The sequence below is a fragment of the Coturnix japonica genome, chromosome 1, assembly GCF_054131305.1.
Source record: "Coturnix japonica strain WE chromosome 1, WE-NBRP24, whole genome shotgun sequence".
Classification (NCBI taxonomy): domain Eukaryota; kingdom Metazoa; phylum Chordata; class Aves; order Galliformes; family Phasianidae; genus Coturnix; species Coturnix japonica.
In genome coordinates this window covers 21,568,527-21,589,823 of record NC_140663.1, presented here as the reverse complement: position 1 = coordinate 21,589,823, position 21,297 = coordinate 21,568,527, and the positions used below count along the sequence as shown (strand labels likewise).

Genomic DNA, 21,297 nt, shown 5'->3' with positions numbered 1-21,297 from the left:
TGAAATCAAACTAGCTTGAGCATAAAAGGTATTCTGCCCTTTGGGAAGAAAGACTCCAGAAGAGCACTCTACAGTCATCTAGCAGTTTTACAAGCAATATTCATCTGTCTTAAATTCAAGTGTAATCATAACTGTAGAATTTGTTGGGGTATTTTGGTTTTTAGAAAATGAATACAGGGAGATATAAAGGTGTTTTGTTTGTGATCTAGACCCAACAGTATGTACTTCCTATTACACTTATACAAGATGACACAGATATGTGTAGGTATCCAATGACTTTACCTAAATCAGCAGGCGGTGCACCACAACAAGAACAAGTACATACAGCGATACAATTGGTGCTAAAGGCGTGCCTGCTCTCCATGCATTAGAAAGGAGGCATTAGTCCGGACCATCTCTGGTCTCATCATCTGGAAGAATATTATGGTTGCTTCTAACATAGACTTTTTGATTTAAGTTTCATCCAAAAGAAGATGACTTCACATAGTCTGAGGGTAGTCTGTGAGGCAAATCAAAGTCAGGGACAGGGAGGAGTGTGTTTCCAGAAGTATACTCTTGATCTGAATACTAAGGTACATTCATCCAAGTAACTCTTTCACACATACGTGCATATATACATCTGAATACTCATAGACATTCAAAACTGGCTTAAAAGTGAGCAAGTGCAAGAGCCTACACCTGGGCAGGAGCAATCCCAACCACAGATACAGGTTGGGCAGAGAAAGGCTTGAGAACAGCCCTGAGGAGAAGGATTTGCAGGTATCAGTTGATGAAAGACTCAATATGAGCCAGTGGTGTGCGCTTGCAGCCCAGAAGGCCAACCATATCCTAGGTGGCATCAAGAAAAGTGTGACCAGCAGGAAGGAGGTGATTCTGCCTCTCTACTCTGCTCTCATGGGACCCCATACTTGGAGTACTGTGTCCAGTTCTGGGGCCCCCACCACAAGAAGGACATGGAGCTGTTGGTGTGGGTCTAGAGGAGGGCTGTGGAGATGGTCAGAGGGCTGGAGCACTTTCCTACAAGGACAGGCTGAGAGAGCTGGGGCTCTTCAGTCTAGATAAAGCTCTGGGGAAACCTAATAGCAGCATTACAGTACCTGAAGGGAGCCTATGAGAAAGCTGGGGAGGGACTTTTTATTAAAGCATGTAGCAACAGGATGAGGGGAAATGCTTTAGAACTGGAAGAGGTAGATTCAGACTAGATATTATGAAGAAATTCTTTACTGTGAGGGTGGTGAGACACTGGAACAGGTTGCCCAGCGAGGCTGTGGATGCCTGCTTCCTGAAGGTGTTCAAAGCCAGGCTGGATGGGACTTTGAGCAACCTGGTCTAGAGGGAGGTGTCCCTGCTTATAGCAGGGTGTTGGATCTAGATCATCTTAAACGTCTCTTCCAACTCAAACCATTCTATGGTTCTATGACTTAACATAATGGACACTAACCCCTACAAAAGAGCATTCAGTTTGAAAGGTATTTATTTTATTTCACATTTTAATGAAAAACAGAGCAAAGTTTCCAAGTAATGTTGGATTATACCATAATAGCCTTGAAAGTTAAATTATTTGTGTTTTTCTTTGCAGCTTGTTATTTATTTACAAAACAATCTAACCACTACAAAACTAATAATCCTTTTAAAAAGTATTAAAACATTTCTATTGAGTTTTCCTTAAAAATAGCAAATTTCTCAAGCAGTTCAATGCTGATATCAATCTCAGTGGTTCTTAAATGATTAATAGTCGAGCTGGAACCTGAAAACTGGTATCCAATGTACTATTTATAACCTACATTAAAGAAACATTTTGTAATCCACACAGAGTAAAATGCAATCAATATTCACTATCATTGTTAAAAGCTCTTTATCCTTAATTTAAAACCTTTTCATTTTAGGCTGTAAGCTTTTTTATTGTAAAGCTAATAAAATGTGATCTTACATTTAATTGTGGCTATGTGATATTATTAGATGATGCATTAACTTCTGTCTTTTGATCTAAGAATTTTATTGCATGAATATCCACACTTTCATCACAAAATTCAACAACTGTTCTTCAAGAAATCAAGTGCCTTGCTAGCAGAAGTCGGAAGTTATCATATATGGATTTCTTACTGTGCCAAGAGGAAGTATGATTCATTTTCAGCTCTATTGATTTAGCCCACAAGCCCGTCAAAACACTTAAATTTAGGAAGACAGACTGTACTACCAACTCCCATTGCGCATTTATCTCCCTCTCTCTCTCTTTTTTTTTTTTTTTTAATAAGTTTTAGGTAATGCAACTTTAATGCAGCTGCTCCGAGAATTAAAGTCAGATTTTCCTTAACTTTCTGTTCTGCTGTTCATATACTGTGCCCAATAACACAGATGCTCTTCTTACACAAATCTGCAACCTTCCTTTAATCAAGGCATTGACAACTGTATGCCTTCTCTCTCATCCACCTGCATGTTTTTAAGAAACTACCCAGTTCTGAAGATTTAACAAATCCACAAACAGAATATAAGCTTTCTCAACTTGGGAAACTACAGTAAAAAAAACCTCTGGGGTTTGTAACACAGAAAAAAGCCCTACAGTCAAATTCAACTTGCCATTCCTGTCCCCTCTTCTTGATCCTGCCATCACATCCATAGCAACTGCTGATTTGGTGCTTGCTCAAGCTGAGGAAAAATGCACCACTCCATAGCAATGTCACCCTTAATTAAACTAAATTATATCTGTTGTTGGTGTTGATGATTCTTTCCAGTTTTTTTTTTTTTTGTTTTGTTTTGTTTTGTTTTGTTTTGTTTTGTTTTAATTATTTCACTGGTGATTCCCAAGGAACCTACCTTGCCCAGTATCTGGTATAGATACTACTTTTTTGGTTCATGGTAATTAAAGCATATCGCTGAATTATATAATACAGTTTCATTTTACCATTCACCATCCAATGAAGTTTACACATGCAAACAAAACTAAAGGATAACAAACAAAAATCTCAACTAGGAGCAGTACTAAATTTTCAGAAGTTAAATAAAATACCATTTAAATTAATGAAAAAATCACCATCAAAACCATTATTTAGATGTTAAAGTTCCATCCTTAACAACTAACACTAGTACTTCAATTTCTCCTAAGTGCTTTAAAAATGCAGGCAGACACTGTCACTTTTTCATGGCTAAATGGGGAAAAAAAAATACTGTATTTGAGGTCATGGTTGTGTGAGACCAGTGCCATGCTTTGAATATCTGGCCACGTTACCTTTGCATTAGGAATATATTGCCTCTATTATCCACTTAGTATAGGGGGCTAATTTGGATAAATGACAAAGATGAAGGAAAGGACCTAAAGACTTTAAAAAACAACAACAACAACAGCAAAAAAAAACTATACGCATTCCCAATAGCTGTTAAACAGTGCAATTTCTTATTAATGAAAATAACTTCAGTGATTTAAAACTCAATCTGATCTTAAATTTCATTTTGGTGCAATCCTCATCATGGATCTACTAAACAAAGAACTTACAAATTCAAAAGAGACCTACCTTAAGTCACTCAGTGTAGTAGTTACCGCAAAGCCAGAGGGCTAATTAGAGAGATTTATAGGAAGATCACCTTGTTTGAAGTAAATACTGAAGCTGACCTCCACCCCAAATTAACCATTCACTTGGAGAATAAATCTGGAAATTTGGCCCTAAGCGTCACAAAGGTCTGCTGTTCCAAGGATGCAGGTCTTCACAAAGCTGAGCTTGCCCAGCAACTTGAACTGTGATAGATGATAACCATTGTACATTTTTTCATATCTGAACTTTTCTCAATTGCAGCTTCCAGAGTCAACATTCCTTAGAAAAGAAATGTGGTTCAAACAGAGATGAATTCATTAAAATACTGTGGCTATAACAATCAGAGTATAATATAATGCATTTATAAATGCTAAAGGCAAAAATAAAAAAAATTAAAAAAAAAAACAGAAAAAACCTCTGCTTTTCTCTGTTCATATCAAAGCAGCCTTATTACAGCAAGGATAGGAGACACTGACCCAGTTAGATAATACTTCCCAATTCACCAAGTGAAACAACAGCCCTTATTTAGAAATAGGGATGTTTTGCATCATTATGTGTCTGCAGATGTACAGATAGTAAAGGAACAACAACGATGTATTGTGAAATCACAGCCATAGAAACATGTCATATTCCCTGTGAATATAGTTTGGATTTGAAGTTTTATTTTCATTTCAACTGAGACTTGAGGATATCAAAACTTTCATATAAAAAACAATGGAAACTCTACAATGTATGATACACAAAAATGCAATAAAATGAGTTAATTCTTACATGTGATACCTTGGGTTTGGTTCTCTCTAAGTTATCACATAGCATAAATTCAAGTGCTTTAATAAGAATCTATTATATCAACAGTATTAACCTTCCTAACAGAATTTATTATTATTCTCTCTGAGATGACCAGATCCCAAACTATTGGACTTTCTTACTTTTCAATGTTATTTTTACACAGGATGGCCAGAATTTCTGTGCAGTGCCCAATCTTCTGTGGGGAGATGTAAAATTCCCTCCTACTTCTTAGCAGTAAGTCAACAAGCTCTGAATCCTTTTCCCTTTATTTTCTTTATGTTACTCCTCTTTGAAAATTTCTGCAACAAGCAGGAAAAGCTCTTCAGCAGCCTAAACAGAAGATATAACTGAATAGCTGGTGAACATCTTCTCAGATGCTTACTAACACCAACAAGAGGTCAAGCAGATACTCACAAAATGCAGATCTGTTTGTAATATAATGAATGATAGGCAAATAGACAGTCAAAAGAGATGCACCTAGAGGTAGAGCCGTTCTCCCTGTCAGGAACACTACAACACTAACAACTGCTACAGTGTATCATTTCAGTTTCATTTCTTTCACCAACTTCTCAAGCAATAAATAATTAAACAGCTATTTTTTAAAATGAGTCCAAAAATAGTAATTAAAAAAAGAAAAAAAATCTCAAATCAGAAGACATGAAAACAGCACGTTCAAAAGATTATAACTGTAGATTTCCATGTGCTATGAAGTAGTAGAGCTTGCTCCACATGTAGCTGGCTCAGTTCACAAAGACATCAAATGTCATCTGCTCAATCCATCAGAACCCACACAAGAAAACCTGTTACAGCAGAGCAATACACATGGAACTATTATCTTGAAAAACAAATTGCCCAAATAAGTCAAAAAATCATTTAAAACAAGACTTAAAAATAGACTGAAGTGATAATCATGTGTGAGCAAGATTAAAACAAAACAAAAACAAAAAACAAACCAAAAAACAACACAGAGCAAGGAATGAATTCCAATCCCATATCTTATCCAAGAATGTTTTTTCTGCTCCCTAGTTCCCACTCCTTAATTCTGAAAGAAATCTCTATTCCACTCCATCAATGAATACAGAAGATAAGGTGTTGGTATACGTATTATATCATCACGATCAAGAGAAAAATCATTTGGTGTTGTGTTCCTCTAAGGGTCAGCCTGACAAAAAATCTCACTAATGGATGTTAAAGGTGAGTGGTTTATTTATTTATTCTACTTTATTTTTTTTTATTTATTTTAAACACAACTGGCCTTGGAGAATCATAGAATTACCCAGGTTGGAAAAGACCTTGAAGATCATCAAGTCCAACCACAGCCTAACCATAGTACCCTAACTCTAACAACCCTCTGCTAAATCATATCCCTGAGCACCACATTCAAACAGCTCTTAAATGCATTCAGGTATGGTGACTCAACCTCCTCCCTGGGGAGCCTATTCCAGTGGTAGTTAACCCTTTCTGTAAAGAATTGTTTCCTAACATCCAACCTAAATTTACCTTGGCACAACCTGAGGCCATTTCCCCTCCTCCTGTCACATGTCATCAGTGAGAAGAGACCTGCCCTGCTCTCACTGTAAGCACCCTTCAGATACTGGAAGAGAGCGATAAGGTCTCCACTCAGCCTCCTTTTCCACAGACTAAACAGCCCCAGCTCCCTCAGTCTCTCCTCATAGTGCTGATTTTCCAAGCCCTTCACAAGCCTCGTGCCCTTCTCTGGACCTGCTCCAGTACCTCCAGGTCTTTCCTGTACTGAGGTGCCCAAATGAGCACATTAGATCTGTCTCACACCTTCAGTAAAGCATGTGATAGCGTTTCAGACAAAATTGGTAAAGCAGGAAACACGAGAAGTCAGCAGAAGAATGTATACAATGAATGGGAAAAGGACAGACTAAGAGACACACATCAAACAGGTCCTGTTACAGTGGGAAGCGTCATGGCAGGTAAAGGTTACTAACACTACCACAGGAATCAGCCTTTTCACTATATTAAGTGTTATCAGTTCTTTTGTGGTCAGTCAAGATCACTTCATTTTAATGCCAGGAATTTTCCAGGAGAGATATTTCCAATAGATACATAAGTACTATTTACTGCACAAAGTGTACAAATGCTCAGTTAAACACTACAAAATGAGAACAAATAAGGGTATGTACATTTAAAAATGATGTATTTAAACTTCAGTGATTTCCGAAGAAAAACAGAGACAAATCTGAGATGACAGCCATAAGAATGAAGTTACTTCCTATCAGATTAAAAGAGCTGGCTCTTCAGTCTTAGAAAAAAAAAAATAGGAACACATAAAATAGCTTAATGAATATATACATAAGAGCAACTAAAAACTGTCAATAAAATCACTTAGAAGACAACTCTGTAGAATGTAACTTGAAATCAGCAGGTTCTGACCTATCAAAAAAATTAGGCTTTGAAACAGCCTTGCACTGGGATTGAAAAACCAAACATACACAAATCAGAAAAACAAACCTGCTTCCACACATCCTTAGCTTTTAGAAAAAGATCTCGGCCAGCTTTTGAAATAGTAACATAAGAGGTCATTTCCATTTTCTCGTGGCTGTAAGGATACATGGAGTAGGGTACATCTTGACAGATGGGCATACAAAATCAGTATCAAATTCAACACAGTTCCAGTGGGACTATCTTGCTATTTACTTCTTGAAAAGATCTATTTTCTGGTAGCTTATTTTGTAGGTTGCTTAGAGGCTACAGCTGACCTGTGCTTACAGGCATACTGCTGACCTGTGGTAACTGATTCTCAAGAAGCCAGAAGATCCCAAAGTATCATATTCCAAGATATCAGGCTACAGTTCCTCAGCAGGTACAATTTCCAAGTTTCTCAGTACTGACATAGTTAACCAGGCAAGCTGCCTGGAAGAATGAGTTCCATATGGATTTTGTCTAGAAGATTTTACTGGAAAAATACAGGGATCGAGATGCAAGAGAAAAGGAGACAAAAAAAAAAAAAAAAAAACAAAACCAAAAAACCCAAACCACCAAGAAAAACATCCCACAATTTTTCAATCTCTCTATACCATAGGTGACATGAAGCAATTTTCATACCAATCTGTATTGGTCAGCCAAAAATGCTGTACACACACTGACACAGTACTCATCTCAGCAGGTGTATGGGAATCCAATGTAGACTTGCTTTCCCTTACTAAACTATGGAGGATTTTTAGTGTTTATTCTCATTCAGTGTGTATCTTTAGTTTTATTTTTAAACTTCATTGAGTCTGAAAACATCCATTATTTGGTGCAGTAGCTTGACCATAAACATGTATTTAAGAAATTTTCCTGAACGTTCCATTCATATTCGTGCAAAATTAAGAATGTAAAAAAATAAAAATAAATCTCAAACAAATAAAAAGCAGTTTCTGAGTGGGGCTGTGCACATTGTTCCCCTTTTTACAAAATCTTAAATGGTAGTCAGGGAAAACAAAAGGTCTTTGCCTGGGCAAATGGGATGTGAAATTGTAAAGTGGTTAGATCAAAAGTCTATTGCCTTTTATACATACATTTCAATGTATATATATACCTGAAGGCTAAACATCACTTGACTTCAAAGTACAGTAATCCCCCAGAATCGTGTTGATTTCACCATCTTATTTTCACTACAAAATGAAGACTGTATCTTTTAATAAAAAAGGTTTATACTTACATCTAGTTATTAATGCAGATGTATCACTTATAGATACTTAAGAGACTCCTTTGCATAATGATGTGAAGTCATCACAAAATAAATAAAAACTGAATAAAAATGCATTTACAATTGTTACTGTGACATTACCAGTCAAGAGTATTTACACTTTGCCTGAAAATCATTGCATATACTACTAATCTTTAGTATTAATGTATTTTGTTACATTGAGTTTTTGCTTTAAGAAACTTTAAAGGATATAATTTGTCTCTATCTGACTGTGAAGTTGCAAATATTTTCAGCCATGTAAGATTGTTTTCCCCCCAAACCTGCAGCTTGTTTAGCAGCTCTATTTAAATTGATCCAGAACAGAATAAAATTTGGATTTATTACAGCCAGAAAAATGTATCATCTTACTAAAATACAGCTTTGTTTGTACATTACCAGTCAACTTTCAGACTGAAAGCTGCCAAAATAGAAATCAAACCCATGTGCACAACACAGCAAAGAAAAAGATAAAAATCTAATCAAACACCCATGAGTGCTGTCAGAATATCACTGAACTTGCCTTTTTTTTCTTTTTTCTTTTCTTAATAAGAAAGTTTAAAAAAAAATAAAGAAAGAAAAATGAGAATTTCCCTAGTTGGACATAACCATTCCATTTTGTTCCTCCTTCCATCTCACAGAAAACACATTCCCCTTTGAAGTTATTCTTCCATCTTGCAAATAACAGATTCTACAGTATAACAGCAAGTAAAAAGCAGGTCATTTTGCCATTTCTGTACTTCTTTCTCTGAAACTCTGTGGGCATTTTACAACAAAATTACACTGAGTTACTGAATCACAATTATTAAACAAGAACATATTTGTTATTAGTGAGATTTAGTCAACCTATAACTTAAACACCAGAATTTATTCTTCACCTAGTAACATTCTACGCCAAGTACAAAGGAAGTGACAAAAGAGAACATTAAAATCAAAAGCAAACAAGCAGTCACAATAACCCAGGAACTCACCCGCAAAGCTTCAATTACAAGGTCTCGTGCTTCTAGTTCTCCTTCCATTATACTCAAAAGCATCCGCAACTCCGGCTTGCTCAAGTTATCCACATCAAACTCTCTTTTCTGTAAGAAACAAAACACTGATGAACAAACTAAAAGAAAGGACTGCAGTGGCTAATGCAGATACAAAATACAGACATATCAGCATCCTGATTATGGGTTCCTCTAACATCCATGACTGTCAAAAGCTGCGGTGGCTTTACTTGTATTTTGTGAATACCTCCTGGGCTGGTGACTCCAGTAGCTCCCTGGACAGCCTGCTCCGATGTTTCACCACCCTTTCTGAGAAGAAATTTTTCCTAATAATCAACTTAAACCTCCCCAGCACAACTTGGGGTTACTACCTTTCATCCTACTGCTGCTACATAGGAGAAGAGGCCAATCCCCACATTGACACCGCCTCCTGTCAGGTAGATGTAGAGAGCAATGAGGCTGAGCCTCCTCTTCTTCAGCCTCAGCAATCCCAGTTCCCTCAGCTGCTCTCCATAAGTTCCTGTACAACCTCACAGTGACAGAAATGTTTCAGCAGACCTGAAACAGCACATCAGGAACAAAGGCAAGAGAGAGTGACAGCCTTCTATAGAGAAGGGCAGGGGGCTATTATCACCTACAAAACCACAAAGGTAGGAGATGAGTCTGCTCACCAAGCCACACAATGCTAACAGAAAGGACTGCTTAGTGAAATTAGAAGGACATCATGTTAAAGGAGAGAAAACATTCAGACTCAGCTGAGCAGCATGATCAGTAGCACACTATTCACTGTAAGGGAGCAGTGAGGTTCTCGCTGTGATATAGACGTGTCTTCTAGCAAAGCCCTGAGATACAGACACATATCTGTCTTCAGTATGAGATATTAAGTAGCCAAATAAGTTGAACTGCTTATCCGGACAAATAACCTTTTTCCTCTGAAGGATGAAGTCAAATGTAAGAGCACAGCTACCCCGGAACTTGACTTTCTCTCAGGAAAATCCAATAAAAATTAAAGTACCATTTCTTCTGTCTCAAGGCAAGAAGAGAGCAGAAGAGTTGTTCTCCCCTCAGGTTAGAAGGCCATGGATCATAACTTCCCAAAAGCTATAACTATATTAGATTTAACTCTGAGTTCCATTTTTCACTTTGCAGTTCAAACAGGTGCACAAATGGCCACATGCCAGAATATTAGCTGGTCATATTCAATGCACAATGGACTAAAGGCTTCCTCACCTATTTGAACAACATGGAGCAACAAAGAGGACCGATGTTTTCTATTAATCATGACTATTTCTGGGACATGGCCATACACTCCAACCAATATTACAATAATTATTTTTTATTTTTCCTGCCTGGATCATCTATTGCTCTAATCCAAAAGATACCTCTTACCCTCCATCTCAATGAATTATGGAACATAACCTGTCTCTGAAGGCTTTTTCATAAAAATGTGCTGAAACCTCTCACAATTCTACACTTTGTTCATAATCTATGGATGCGCACGTGCAAAGTTACTTTTAGTAACTAGATCTTCCTTATAAAACCTTGGGTAAGTGCAGCCCCACAGGCTCCAGCATCTCTCATTCCCAGTACTTCTAACCATTAAATTTAATTCAGTCAGATAGCAGGACCCACTTATCCACCCTTCTTCTATGAAGCACTTTATAATGTCTAAACGCTTAAGGACAGTAACTGATTTATACATAGTATTTCCCTCTAGAGAGGAAAAACTGCCTCCATTTCTCAAATGGAAAACTGATGCAGGGATATCAAGTGCTTCTTCCCAACCACAGAAAGCAGCATCAAACAGTAACAGCCTGACATCTCCATTCAGTGGTTTCCCCTTCTAAAATCTCATTGTCTCATCTGTCAAGAAGTGATGCCCAGCACTGTGGTAGGTATAGCCAAAGTGAAAAGGTGCACAAGAGCAAGAAACATCATCCTACTTTTCTAAGTAAGTAAATTCAGCTTGTCAGGAGGTAAAAGTTCCTTCTCAAAGGACTGATTGTATATCACAGGTGAAACTTTTCATTTCTAAATTGCCTACAAGACATAAATAAAAATACTCTTCTATTCAATGTAAACCAGAGACACAATTCAACAGGTGAAGTAACTATGAGCTGCCTTTTATTTATTTATTTATTTTAACTAAGCATTGATCAAAGCAATTAAAGTAAATTTTACTCAAGTACACACTTCAAACTAGAGCATATGAAAAGACATCAATAGCGAGTAATTCAGAGTGCACTCTGGTAATTTGAAGTTAGATACAAATAAACACAAAAATGCTACAGGAAAGACATACCAATGACACACACGGCTCAGTTTTCATATTTTTCATTTTGAAAACTTGAAATAAGAACAAGAAAAACCACTTCATAAACCAACAGCTCTAGTTGATCAGACTAAAAGCCCACTTAGTCTGCTTCCAAAAGCAGCCAATAATGGCTGCCTTGAAATTGCTACCAGAACAGGACAAGCACATAATGATGCCTCCCAGAAACACTCTCCCAGCCACCAGCACTTTTCAGCTTATTCACTTTCTGAGCTATAAATCACAGTTCTGCATGTACTAGTCCATGATGGACATACTTTATGTGAACCTGCCCCTTTGCTTTTGGAATCACAGAATCACAGAATTGTAGGGGTTGGAAGGGACCTCCAGAGATCATCGAGTCCAACCCCCCTGCCAAAGCAGGCTCCCTACACCATGTCACACAGGTCGGCGTCCAGGCAGGTCTTGAATATCTCCAGAGAAGGAGACTCCACCACCTCCCTGGGCAGCCTGTTCCAGTGCTCCGTCACCCTCACTGTAAAGAAGTTCTTGCGCACATTCGTGCGGAACTTCCTATGCTGTACTTTCATCCCATTACCCCTAGTCCTATCCCCACGCACTACTGAAAAGAGACCAGCCTCACCACTATGGCTCCCACACCTCAGGTATTTATAAACCTGGATCAAGTCCCCTCTCAGCCTTCTTTTCTCAAATCTTCATGTCATTTTAGAATCCTTAACATGCTGCAACTCAACTGTACATCGTGTGAAGAATTGTGACCTTCGTTGTGAATCTGCCACTAGCTTCTTTTGTTTGGTGCGTTCCAATTTATTAAACCTAAATATGGCATACAATGAAATAGACCTATGCTTCCTCAGAGACATCTTCTGGGGACCAAGCAGGGCAGACTTGCTTGAAGTTCTCATCCAGATGAAGAACTGCTGGCCTAACTTGGAGTGAAAATTGTTGTTTAGTCCCAGAAAAATAATCTTCCTAACATCTTCCAGTGGAGCAGTAGCTCTTACATCTCCAGAAAATAAAGACTCCATTAGTAGCACAGGGCTTATGTGTCATCTGGGGTTTTGTTACAATAGGTCTGGTAGAGTGCCAAGCTGTAACAATTTCACCAATGATTTAAGAACTATGTAACCGAGCCATCCTCTACATCAGTTTTACAACACAGATATATGAATATGTTGCCCCAGGGTGAAATTCAGCATACGCTACCAGAACGCAGGAGATATTTTTTCACTTCTTCTTTTGGATTTTAAAATGTCTGGTTTATTTGATTTATAAAGTAACTGAATAAGGCTGTCTCAAAAACTTCATGTTATTTTTCAAACCAACTTTGTAAGGGGTTTGTGTTGTCTGGCAGCAAGTACACTAACAATAGAGAAAACAGCTAATTAGCTAAAACTCATTCAATTTCCCACATATGCATCACAAATATATATGGTGACCTGCACTACCCCAAGACAAAAATGAGCTCTACCCTGAGCAAATAAGATGACAAAAGACAATTTCCAAACGAGAGAAAGCTGAGACAGGACAGCAGCAATTAACCTGGACAAGCATTTACCCCCAGATCACCTTAGGAAAAGAGGAAAAAGGATGGAGTGGGAAGGTTACCAAGAGGCAAAAGAAGAGACGCTTTCCCAAACTGGTTGCTATTCAGAGGAGAGATGACAAAAGCCTCTAGGATAAAGTTTGTCCCCATCACCTCTCAAGAAAACAGCCAAGTTTATTGTGATACATTGGCAGTACCAATAGTTTTGCAGATCTATCCCAGTCAATACTACTGATGACCTTAGAAGCAAAGGGTGTCATTGACTACACTAAAAACTCCAGCATCTTCAGAATTCTGGATAGGCCAAGCAGGAAAGCCACAGCTCTGTAGAAAGCAGGTTAACTGTGGATTAATCAGGGGTGACCACAGAAAACAACCTCCTACCTGCTCAAAATGCAGCCAGATGGCCTACTTAAAGATAGAGCTGGGTGATAACCCAGGACATGGGAAAGAAACTTGTGAAGCATAATTAAGGGCTGAGGGGGAAAGACAGGAGGGGAAGTTTCTTTAAAAGTGTATAGGAAAACACAGAAAGAGTCCTTTCAGAAGAAAAGGGAAAGGTACAAATCAACATTTGTTACATATTTTATATGGAGCTCCATTAAATACACACAAGAATCCTCTTGAGGATTCACAGAGTAGACTTCCAAGTTGAGCTTTTAAAAGAAAAGGATTTGGCATTAGTTATTAGTTGTACAGAGTAAACTTTTAATATCATGCTGGCCCACAGCTGTAAGGCCCATGATACAAATGCACCAGGGAAACATAACCCTGATTCACATATTTGACAACCTGAATCACGTCCAGGTAGAAGTCATCTGAACAAAGATAACCATGTTACAATTAACTCTATTTTGTTGCCTGTACATAAGGATCTAGCGCAATCTGAGGTACCAGAGAGACCTTCTGGAGGCAGGTAGGTATGATACAGAATCACCCATGCCATTTGGACAGGCTGAGACACCACAAAATGCTGCACATGGACTGTTAATGGCAGCCCTAAGGACAGGACTGAGACCCCTAAAGGAAGACTGAAGGCAGTGTGTGAATGAGGTGAATAATCTGCTCTATGCAACCGAAAACTGATCAGCCCAGTCAAAGTAGCCAAGAAAGCTCTTCAGCTAAGCAGCCAGCACAACTACTTGCTTGAGGTTCCACTTGAGGTATTGGTTGGATTTCCACTCACTGTAATAGGATAATTAACACTGTGCATATATGAAAACACATTTAAGTGCCTTAAATCCCACTAATACCTCAAAGAGTCACCAGCCTATTCACTTCACATAAAACCAGAGAAATCCATAAATACGTTTCCAAAACAGATCATTCCTTAAAACCACTCCATTCTTTCCACCAAGTATAAGAGAAATTTTCAAGCCCTAGCACAGCATTAACGTGGAAACACGTGCAAATGAATCCCAATTCTTTTCTAATTAAAAAAAAAAATAAAAAATCTGCAAACAGAAAATAGAAAATAAGTGGTTATAACATCCACACAGTGTTCATGAATAGTTCAGAGAATACATGTTATATTGTTTTATTATTGTTAGGGCCACGAAGATGATCAGGGGGCTGGAGCACCTCCCCTGTGAGGACAGGCTGAGGGAGTTGGGCTTGTTCAGTCTGGAGAAGGAAAGGTTGCGGGGTGACCTCATTGCAGACTTTCAATACCTGAAGGGAACCTACACCTAGGAGGGGAGTAAACTCTTCGAAAGGGCTGACAATAGCAGGACACGGGGAAATGGTTTTAAGTTGAAAGAGGGAAGATTTCGGTTGGATGTTAGGGGGAAGTTCTTCACTAGGAGAGTGGTGAGGCCCTGGAACAGGCTGCCCAGGGAGGTTGTGGATGCCCCGTCCTTGGAGGTGTTCAAGACCAGGTTGGACGGGGCCCTGGGCAACCTGATCTAGTAAAGGTGTATGTTTGGTGGCCCTGCCAGGCAGGGGGGTTGGAACTACATGATCCTTGAGGTCCCTTCCAACCCGGGTCATCCTGTGATTCTGTAATTCTGTGATGCTGTTTTTGGCTGTGGAAGGTCTCTTCTTTAGGAAGAAACTAGAGAATGAATTTGACACTATGCTTGTCTGGAAGTTCTATTACGTAAGCAAACATGTCCAGTTCACACCACACCCAAGACAAACTCAAGAACTAAGATGTGCCCAGTAGAAAGGTTAATGTCTAAGACTTGGATACATTTCCATACAATCTTATCTAAGAGATCATGACAGAACTTGACACGCATTTAATTATTCCCATCCATTAATTCAGTGACTTAATGAATTACAATCACTAAATGTACCTGTTCATTCTGCCCCCCTCCTCTCCAAGCACAGCTTTTTTGCTATTTGCTTGGTCTTTTTCCTTAAAGATTTTCTTTAAAAGGCAGGGGGTGGTTTTGTTTAGTGGGTGTGGAATTTTTATATATTTTTTTCCTGTTCAAGCAAACTGCAAAACTTTTTAACAGCTTTGGCATTAACCATAAATAAACCTCAGAACTGAGAAATGTATTCTGGAAACCAAAAAACAGCCCACAGCTCCTCCAAAATTAGTAAGATGCTGACCTTTACGCATACCCAGATATTCTCACAGCTGTTAAAACACGTTTGCAAACTATGAACAGCGCAAAGGTACTGAGGCATCTTTGATTTCAGGGTAAGTTAGGTATCTAGGTATGTTTCTTAAATAGATCTAGGCTTACATCAGCCCTGCTGTGACCATGTTTTAAACTGTTACTTAAGTTTAACAAGGATTTCCTGTTCTGAAAGTCACTTTCAAGTAAGCCACTTCCAAGACAAATAGTATGATTTGATCTAAATACTGGTACACACTCTTGAAGTTCTCTTTAGAACTGCTTGCAAGTCTTTCAGAATTTGATATCTTCCCTTGTCCTACTTAAGACTAAGAAACAGTGCCCGGGAAACCTTTTACTTCACACACCAAGGAAGGCAGTACCTCTGGGCCTACTGACTTCATCCTGTTTACATATGCAATGATGACACAGGGAGGAGTGGGTGCAGAGGCAGACCTCCCACTGTGGTTTCCCTATATCGAGCTCTTTCTTTCCCCTTTCAGCTTCATTTCCATCTCTATTCCCATCTTGCTATACCACTTTTGAGGCCACAGCAAGGCCTCTCTCTCCCACACTTATGCAAACATCAAAGCAGGAAAAAGACAGGATGTATTGCATCCTGAAGACTTGTCCCTCTCCAGCATTTTCAAACCCCAGGCTCACTGTGCTGTCCCTGTGCACTTCACTCTTAATGAGTGTGACGTCCTCATTTGGAAGAGAAGAGACCCTCCCAACAAAACAAGAGAGGCTGCGTGGCCAGCCATGGAGAACAGCAGCACAGAACATAAAGGGATGTAGGTTGGGCTGGGAGAGCGAGGGAAGACAGCAGGTTGGGTAGCAAGGCTTGGAGCATATCCCTGCACCACAAATCAAGGGCAGATACTCATTACATAGGAGACATAGAGCAGCAGCAGGACAAAACCAGACAACTGTGATGTCTCTGCATCACACCTACATGTTGGAACACCACAACAGTATTATGCATCTGACTGGATGAAAGTAACCTCTCTGAACATTAGCACTACACTGAGAACTTGTATTCATATGTGGGTCCTGCTAGCTAATTAAAGTCCTTTCACAGGCAACAATTTTCCAAGATGTATAGTCCCCAATAAGAGATATAGGCTTTGCTTTTCAAGGGTTATGATCTCATTTTCTGCTACATGTAGTACTTCTCAGATAAGAATCTTCACAACTTATTTGTGTCAGCCTGTGTAACTGATGTGACCAAATCACTATTTAGCATTTCACTGTATTGACCAGAATGGCAATTCTACTACAAACATTCTTACAGATCAGCAGATAATGAATACCAGCTAAATTAAAAAACTTACTTAAAGTCACTATAAAGTACCACAGAATTTCTCTCTGCTTATTTTGTTTAGTCGTCAAGTTTTAATCCACTTCATGTTGACAGTCTTTTCCCCTTAGAACAACTTTTCATACTGTTACGTGATCCCTAGCAAACCACACTGATCTTTTCAAGTACGTACACATCATCCTCCATGAAATTTAGACAGATGAAGACAGAAAATAATCCCTACATGCTTCAGAGAATCAAGGTGTCATTCCAGCAATGTGCTGTATGTGTACAGAGCCACCAGAAAGGACTGACTTCTGGAGAAAAATACCCTTTTGTGTGTTTGACCACTGGTCAAAAATAATCAGAAGACAACGTTAACAAACTCTGTTTGGAATAGCTGGCTATTCATGCTATTGGTTAAACATCTACCAAAGCCATAACGTGCGACAAGCTGGCTCTCTACATGTAGCAAATAGCATTCAATATTTCAACAAGATGACTGTCAAACTGAATTATTTCTTGCTATTATGTAATCATTTTTTGGTAGACAGCACGCTGATAGAAGCAATTCAAAGATGCTTTGAAATATACACCCATGCTTTCCTTGAATTCTAGTCCAAATTGCCCCAACACTGTTTCACTGGCTCAGGCCATCAAGCTGTACAGCTTGATAGGACAAGGGGAGAGACCTCTCAGGGGAGACCTTATAGCTCTCTATAACTTCCTGAAGGGAGGTTGTAGTGAGCCGGGGGTTGGCCTCTTCTCTCATGTAATCGATGATAGAACTAGAGGGAATGGTTTTAAGCTACGCCAGGGGAGATTCAGGCTGGACATTAGGAAATATTACTTCTCGGAAAGGGTAATCAGGCATTGGAATGCACTGCCCAGGGAGGTGGTGGAGTCACCGACCATGGAAGTGTTCAAGAAACGTTTGGATGTTGTGCTGATGAATATGATTTAGCTGGGAAGTATTGGTAATGGTTGGACTAGATGATCTTCTAGGTCTTTTCCAACCTTGATAATTGTGTGATTCTGTGATTCTGTGATTCTGTGACAAGGCCATTCCCATGCCATTTTCCCTTGTCATTCTTACCACAACAAAAGTAGCAATATTCTGTGAGAGGTAAGTGGGAACTCAGAAAGATAAGGCTATCAGCCTTACTCCTGGACATAACACTACAGAACAGTCTGGGTTTTCCTGTCATTTTCTCTAGGGGAGGAAATTAAAAAAGATTTCACATTTTCCATATTTGATCCATTTCTATGACGGTTCTAAGAACAGCAAAAAAAATAATCAAGTAGTTTTGTTTTCTATTTCCCAGTGATGCTACTGATATCGTACCTGCTAGTGTACTAAGATACGGGAGTAACAGCATTCAGTATGAGAACACCCTACTATATGTTTACTGCTTACACTGTATAATTTGCATATTAATAATTACTATTAAAAACACTGATCTTAGAATGTTTCATTGCATCGTTTATATAATCAGCATTCTGAGAACTCAGCCTAAAACTGTGCAGAGTTGTCCATGACTTACAATACTGTCACCTGAACAAGCAAGATGATTTCCATTCATAATTCTATATCTTAAATATAAAGACAGAAAATAAGAGATTCATACTAACTCTTCAACAGGAACATCGGTGTATCACTACAGATACTTTGTATAATCTTTCCATTGCACAGAGGTGTTACTTTTGCATACAAAAACTAGAAGGAAATTGACAACTGAATGTCTATAATACCAAGGAAATACAAGAAGAATCAGAATTACCCAGGTTGGAAAAGACCTTGAAGATCATCAAGTCCAACCGCAGCCTAACCAGAACGCTAACTCTAAAAACCCTAAACTAAATCATATTCCTGAGCACCACATCCAAACTGCTCTTAAACACATCCAGGGATGGCGATTCAACCACCTCCCTGGGGAGCCTATGCCAGTACCTAACTACCCTCTCTGTGAAGAAGTTCTTCCTACTATCCAACCTAAACTTGCCCTGGTGCAACTTGAGGCCATTTCCCCTCGTCCTGTCAAGAAAAGAAATACTAAAGGACTGAATGCAAACTAAAAGTCCCTTTAAAAATCTTTTATTGCTGCTTAAGCTACTACTTGAATTACAGAGCAACACACAGGTTACTTGCCAGTATCTGCAGTTTTAGAAGAATATTTTAAAAGCAATGTGGTGTAGAACTATCACTCCTAAATGACAACGAGCACCAAACTGCACGACCAGCAGATGCAGCACTGCCCAGCAGGGCAGTATTGGAGCACTGCCTCATTGTGAGCTATTCTTCTGAGTTCTTCAAAACTCAGAAAAAAAATAAATAATAAAGGCAATAATAATATGAAATACTGGAGAATTCAGCGTAAATATTTTTTACTCAAATCCATGGCTTAGAGAATTTAATATTTTGCTTTTATGAACTGTTACCTTAATAGTCTTTCATGTTACAGTTCTGCCATTGTTTCAGAAGAGCAATGTTATTCACTTTGTGAGCTTTACCTTCCCTCTTTTTTTTTTTTTTTAAAATATATTTTTATTTTCTTATTTAAGTAACTCAGTTTCTACAACAGGGCAGAAGTTAACCTTCCTCGTGTGCATTAACTGAGCAGTCAGAACACGGTTTCAGGTAAGATTTGTGCCTGCTTGAAAGAGAATAAATAAATAAATAAGCCATCAGCATCTTCAGTCCCACACAAGCCGGTGCCATCCTTCCTTCTGGCGTTACTCCCTTCAGCAATGATCCAACCTCAGAGCCGTACCTCAACGTTTTTAGCACCCTAAACTCGGCATTTCGTTACACGTTGAGGCGCTCAGGGGCTGATCTCGGACCGCCCCGGCTCTCGCACAGCTGCCCCTGACGACCCCGAGCCCCTCCGGACCGGACAGCGCTGCGCTGCCCACCGGGACCCGGGCGCTGCGGGTAGGGGAGAACCGAGGGGCGAAGCCCTGCTCTCCCACCACGGAATAGGCGACTAGACAGAGAAAGGACGGCAGAGGTGGGCAGAGGGAGTCAGCCTACATTGGGCCGTATCGTCGCACCGTGCCCACCTCACACACCGCCTCACACAGCCGGCTGCTCGGGAGCAGGGAGCCTGACGGCCCCTCGGCGCAGCCCAGCCTCTCAGGGCCCCTCGCAGCCCGGGGACGGGAGGGAAAGGGGCGCTGCCCCGGCGCCCCTCATCCACACGGGGAGGAACAAGAGAGAAAAGGGGGAAAGGAGACAGCGAGCTCCTGTGAGCGAGGATTCAGATGAGCGCTTCCCCCGCGCCGACCTGCGGGCTCCGGGCGCTGTCAGCACCTCCGCTCTGGGGAAGGCATCGGAGCAGCCCCGCCGCGCTGCCCAGCCTGCACCTCCCCGCCCCGAGTCCCTCAGCCGGGCGGGCAGCGGGAAGGAACAATGGGGCAGCCCCCGAGGAAGGCGGACGGGGAAAGAAGGGACCCCCGCGCTCGCCCCTCTTCTCCCCCGGGGCGGGACAGAGCTCCCCGCCGCAGCCGAGCCCCGTCCCGCCCCGGGGGAGAAGGAGGGCGGAGGGACGGAGCGGGGGAGGCAGGTCTCCGGGCACCGTTCCGTTCCGTCCCATCCCCACCGCAGCCCTCCTCGCCCGGTTGGGTCCGATCCCCCGGCCCGGTTACCGCTGCCGTAGCCGCCGAGTCTTCCTGGGCGCCGGAGCCCGGCTCGCCGCTCGCTCCCTCCGTCGCCATCTTCCCGCTGTAACGGCTCCGGCGCGGAGCTCGGCGCGGAGCCGAGTGGCAGCCGCCGCCGCCCGGCGCTTAACCCCCTCCCCGCCGGCACCGGGCCCACCGGCGGCTCGGAGCTTAACCCCTCCTGCGCCGCGCCAACGCCGCGCTGCCGGCCGAGGCGAACGAGTCCAGGCGTTGGGCCACCGGGCGGTCGGGTTTCCCCTCCTCCCCTCCGCCCCCCGCCATCAGGCGGCCCGCAGCCAGGCGGAGCCGGGGGAGCGGGACCCCGCCGCGGGCCGCCCGCCCGCCATGGTGGCTGAGGGGAGTGCCCCTGGCACGGCGCGGCACGGGCCCCACGCAGGCACCGCTCTGCTCCCTGCCCGCCTCTGAGGTTCGGGAGTGGGAGAATGGAGAGAGAGGATAGAGAAGAAAGAGCTTGTGCGGTGGGAGGCTCGGCTCACCTGCCCAGTGAAGCCTTGGAAGGAAAGGTGCCTCTCTCTGGGGGTGCTGACAGGGGTGTGTCAGAAGGAGCACCTCTCCTGTCACCTCCTTGTGGAGGACCGGGGAGGACGCTGCTGTCGCAGCTCCTTGTTTACTGACATGTTTACATGCCAAAGTGGCTTCTAGCCTGTAAGGGTATATTTTCATGCAGGCCGACCACAGGGGGCCAGATTAAAGCCTCCCCGTACAGCCCTAAAGCTCAGCGTGGTCTGAAGTTGCCGTTTGCCATTCCAGACCACGACGTCCTAGCTTAAAACTGGTTTTAAACTCTCCAGAGGAAACCACTACCACACAGGCGGTCTGCCCATCAGAGAACACTTCGGTGCTGCACCGCCTGCCTCAAGGCCTTACCTATTTGGTAAGCTATAGATCAACCTGAATGCGCTCTCTTCCAG

The 21,297-nt window shown here is 41.3% G+C and overlaps 1 protein-coding gene across 3 annotated transcripts in view; it reads right to left on the bottom strand.

The window, feature by feature from the left end:
* Positions 1 to 21,014, bottom strand: part of CTTNBP2 (cortactin binding protein 2) — a 76,726-nt gene extending 55,712 nt beyond the window's left edge. For 2 of the 3 annotated variants that reach the window (XM_032442906.2, XM_015853526.3), the window contains exons 1-2: positions 20,354 to 20,433; positions 8,985 to 9,092 (exon numbers count right to left, since the gene is read on the bottom strand). In XM_032442906.2, the coding sequence (XP_032298797.2) occupies positions 8,985 to 9,092; positions 20,354 to 20,422 (177 nt within the window). In that variant the 5' untranslated portion in view covers positions 20,423 to 20,433. Of the gene's footprint in view, positions 1 to 8,984; positions 9,093 to 20,353; positions 20,434 to 20,862 lie in introns of those variants that run through there. The other variant, XM_085528026.1, reaches the window with a different exon arrangement.
* Positions 21,015 to 21,297: the final 283 nt, after the last annotated feature.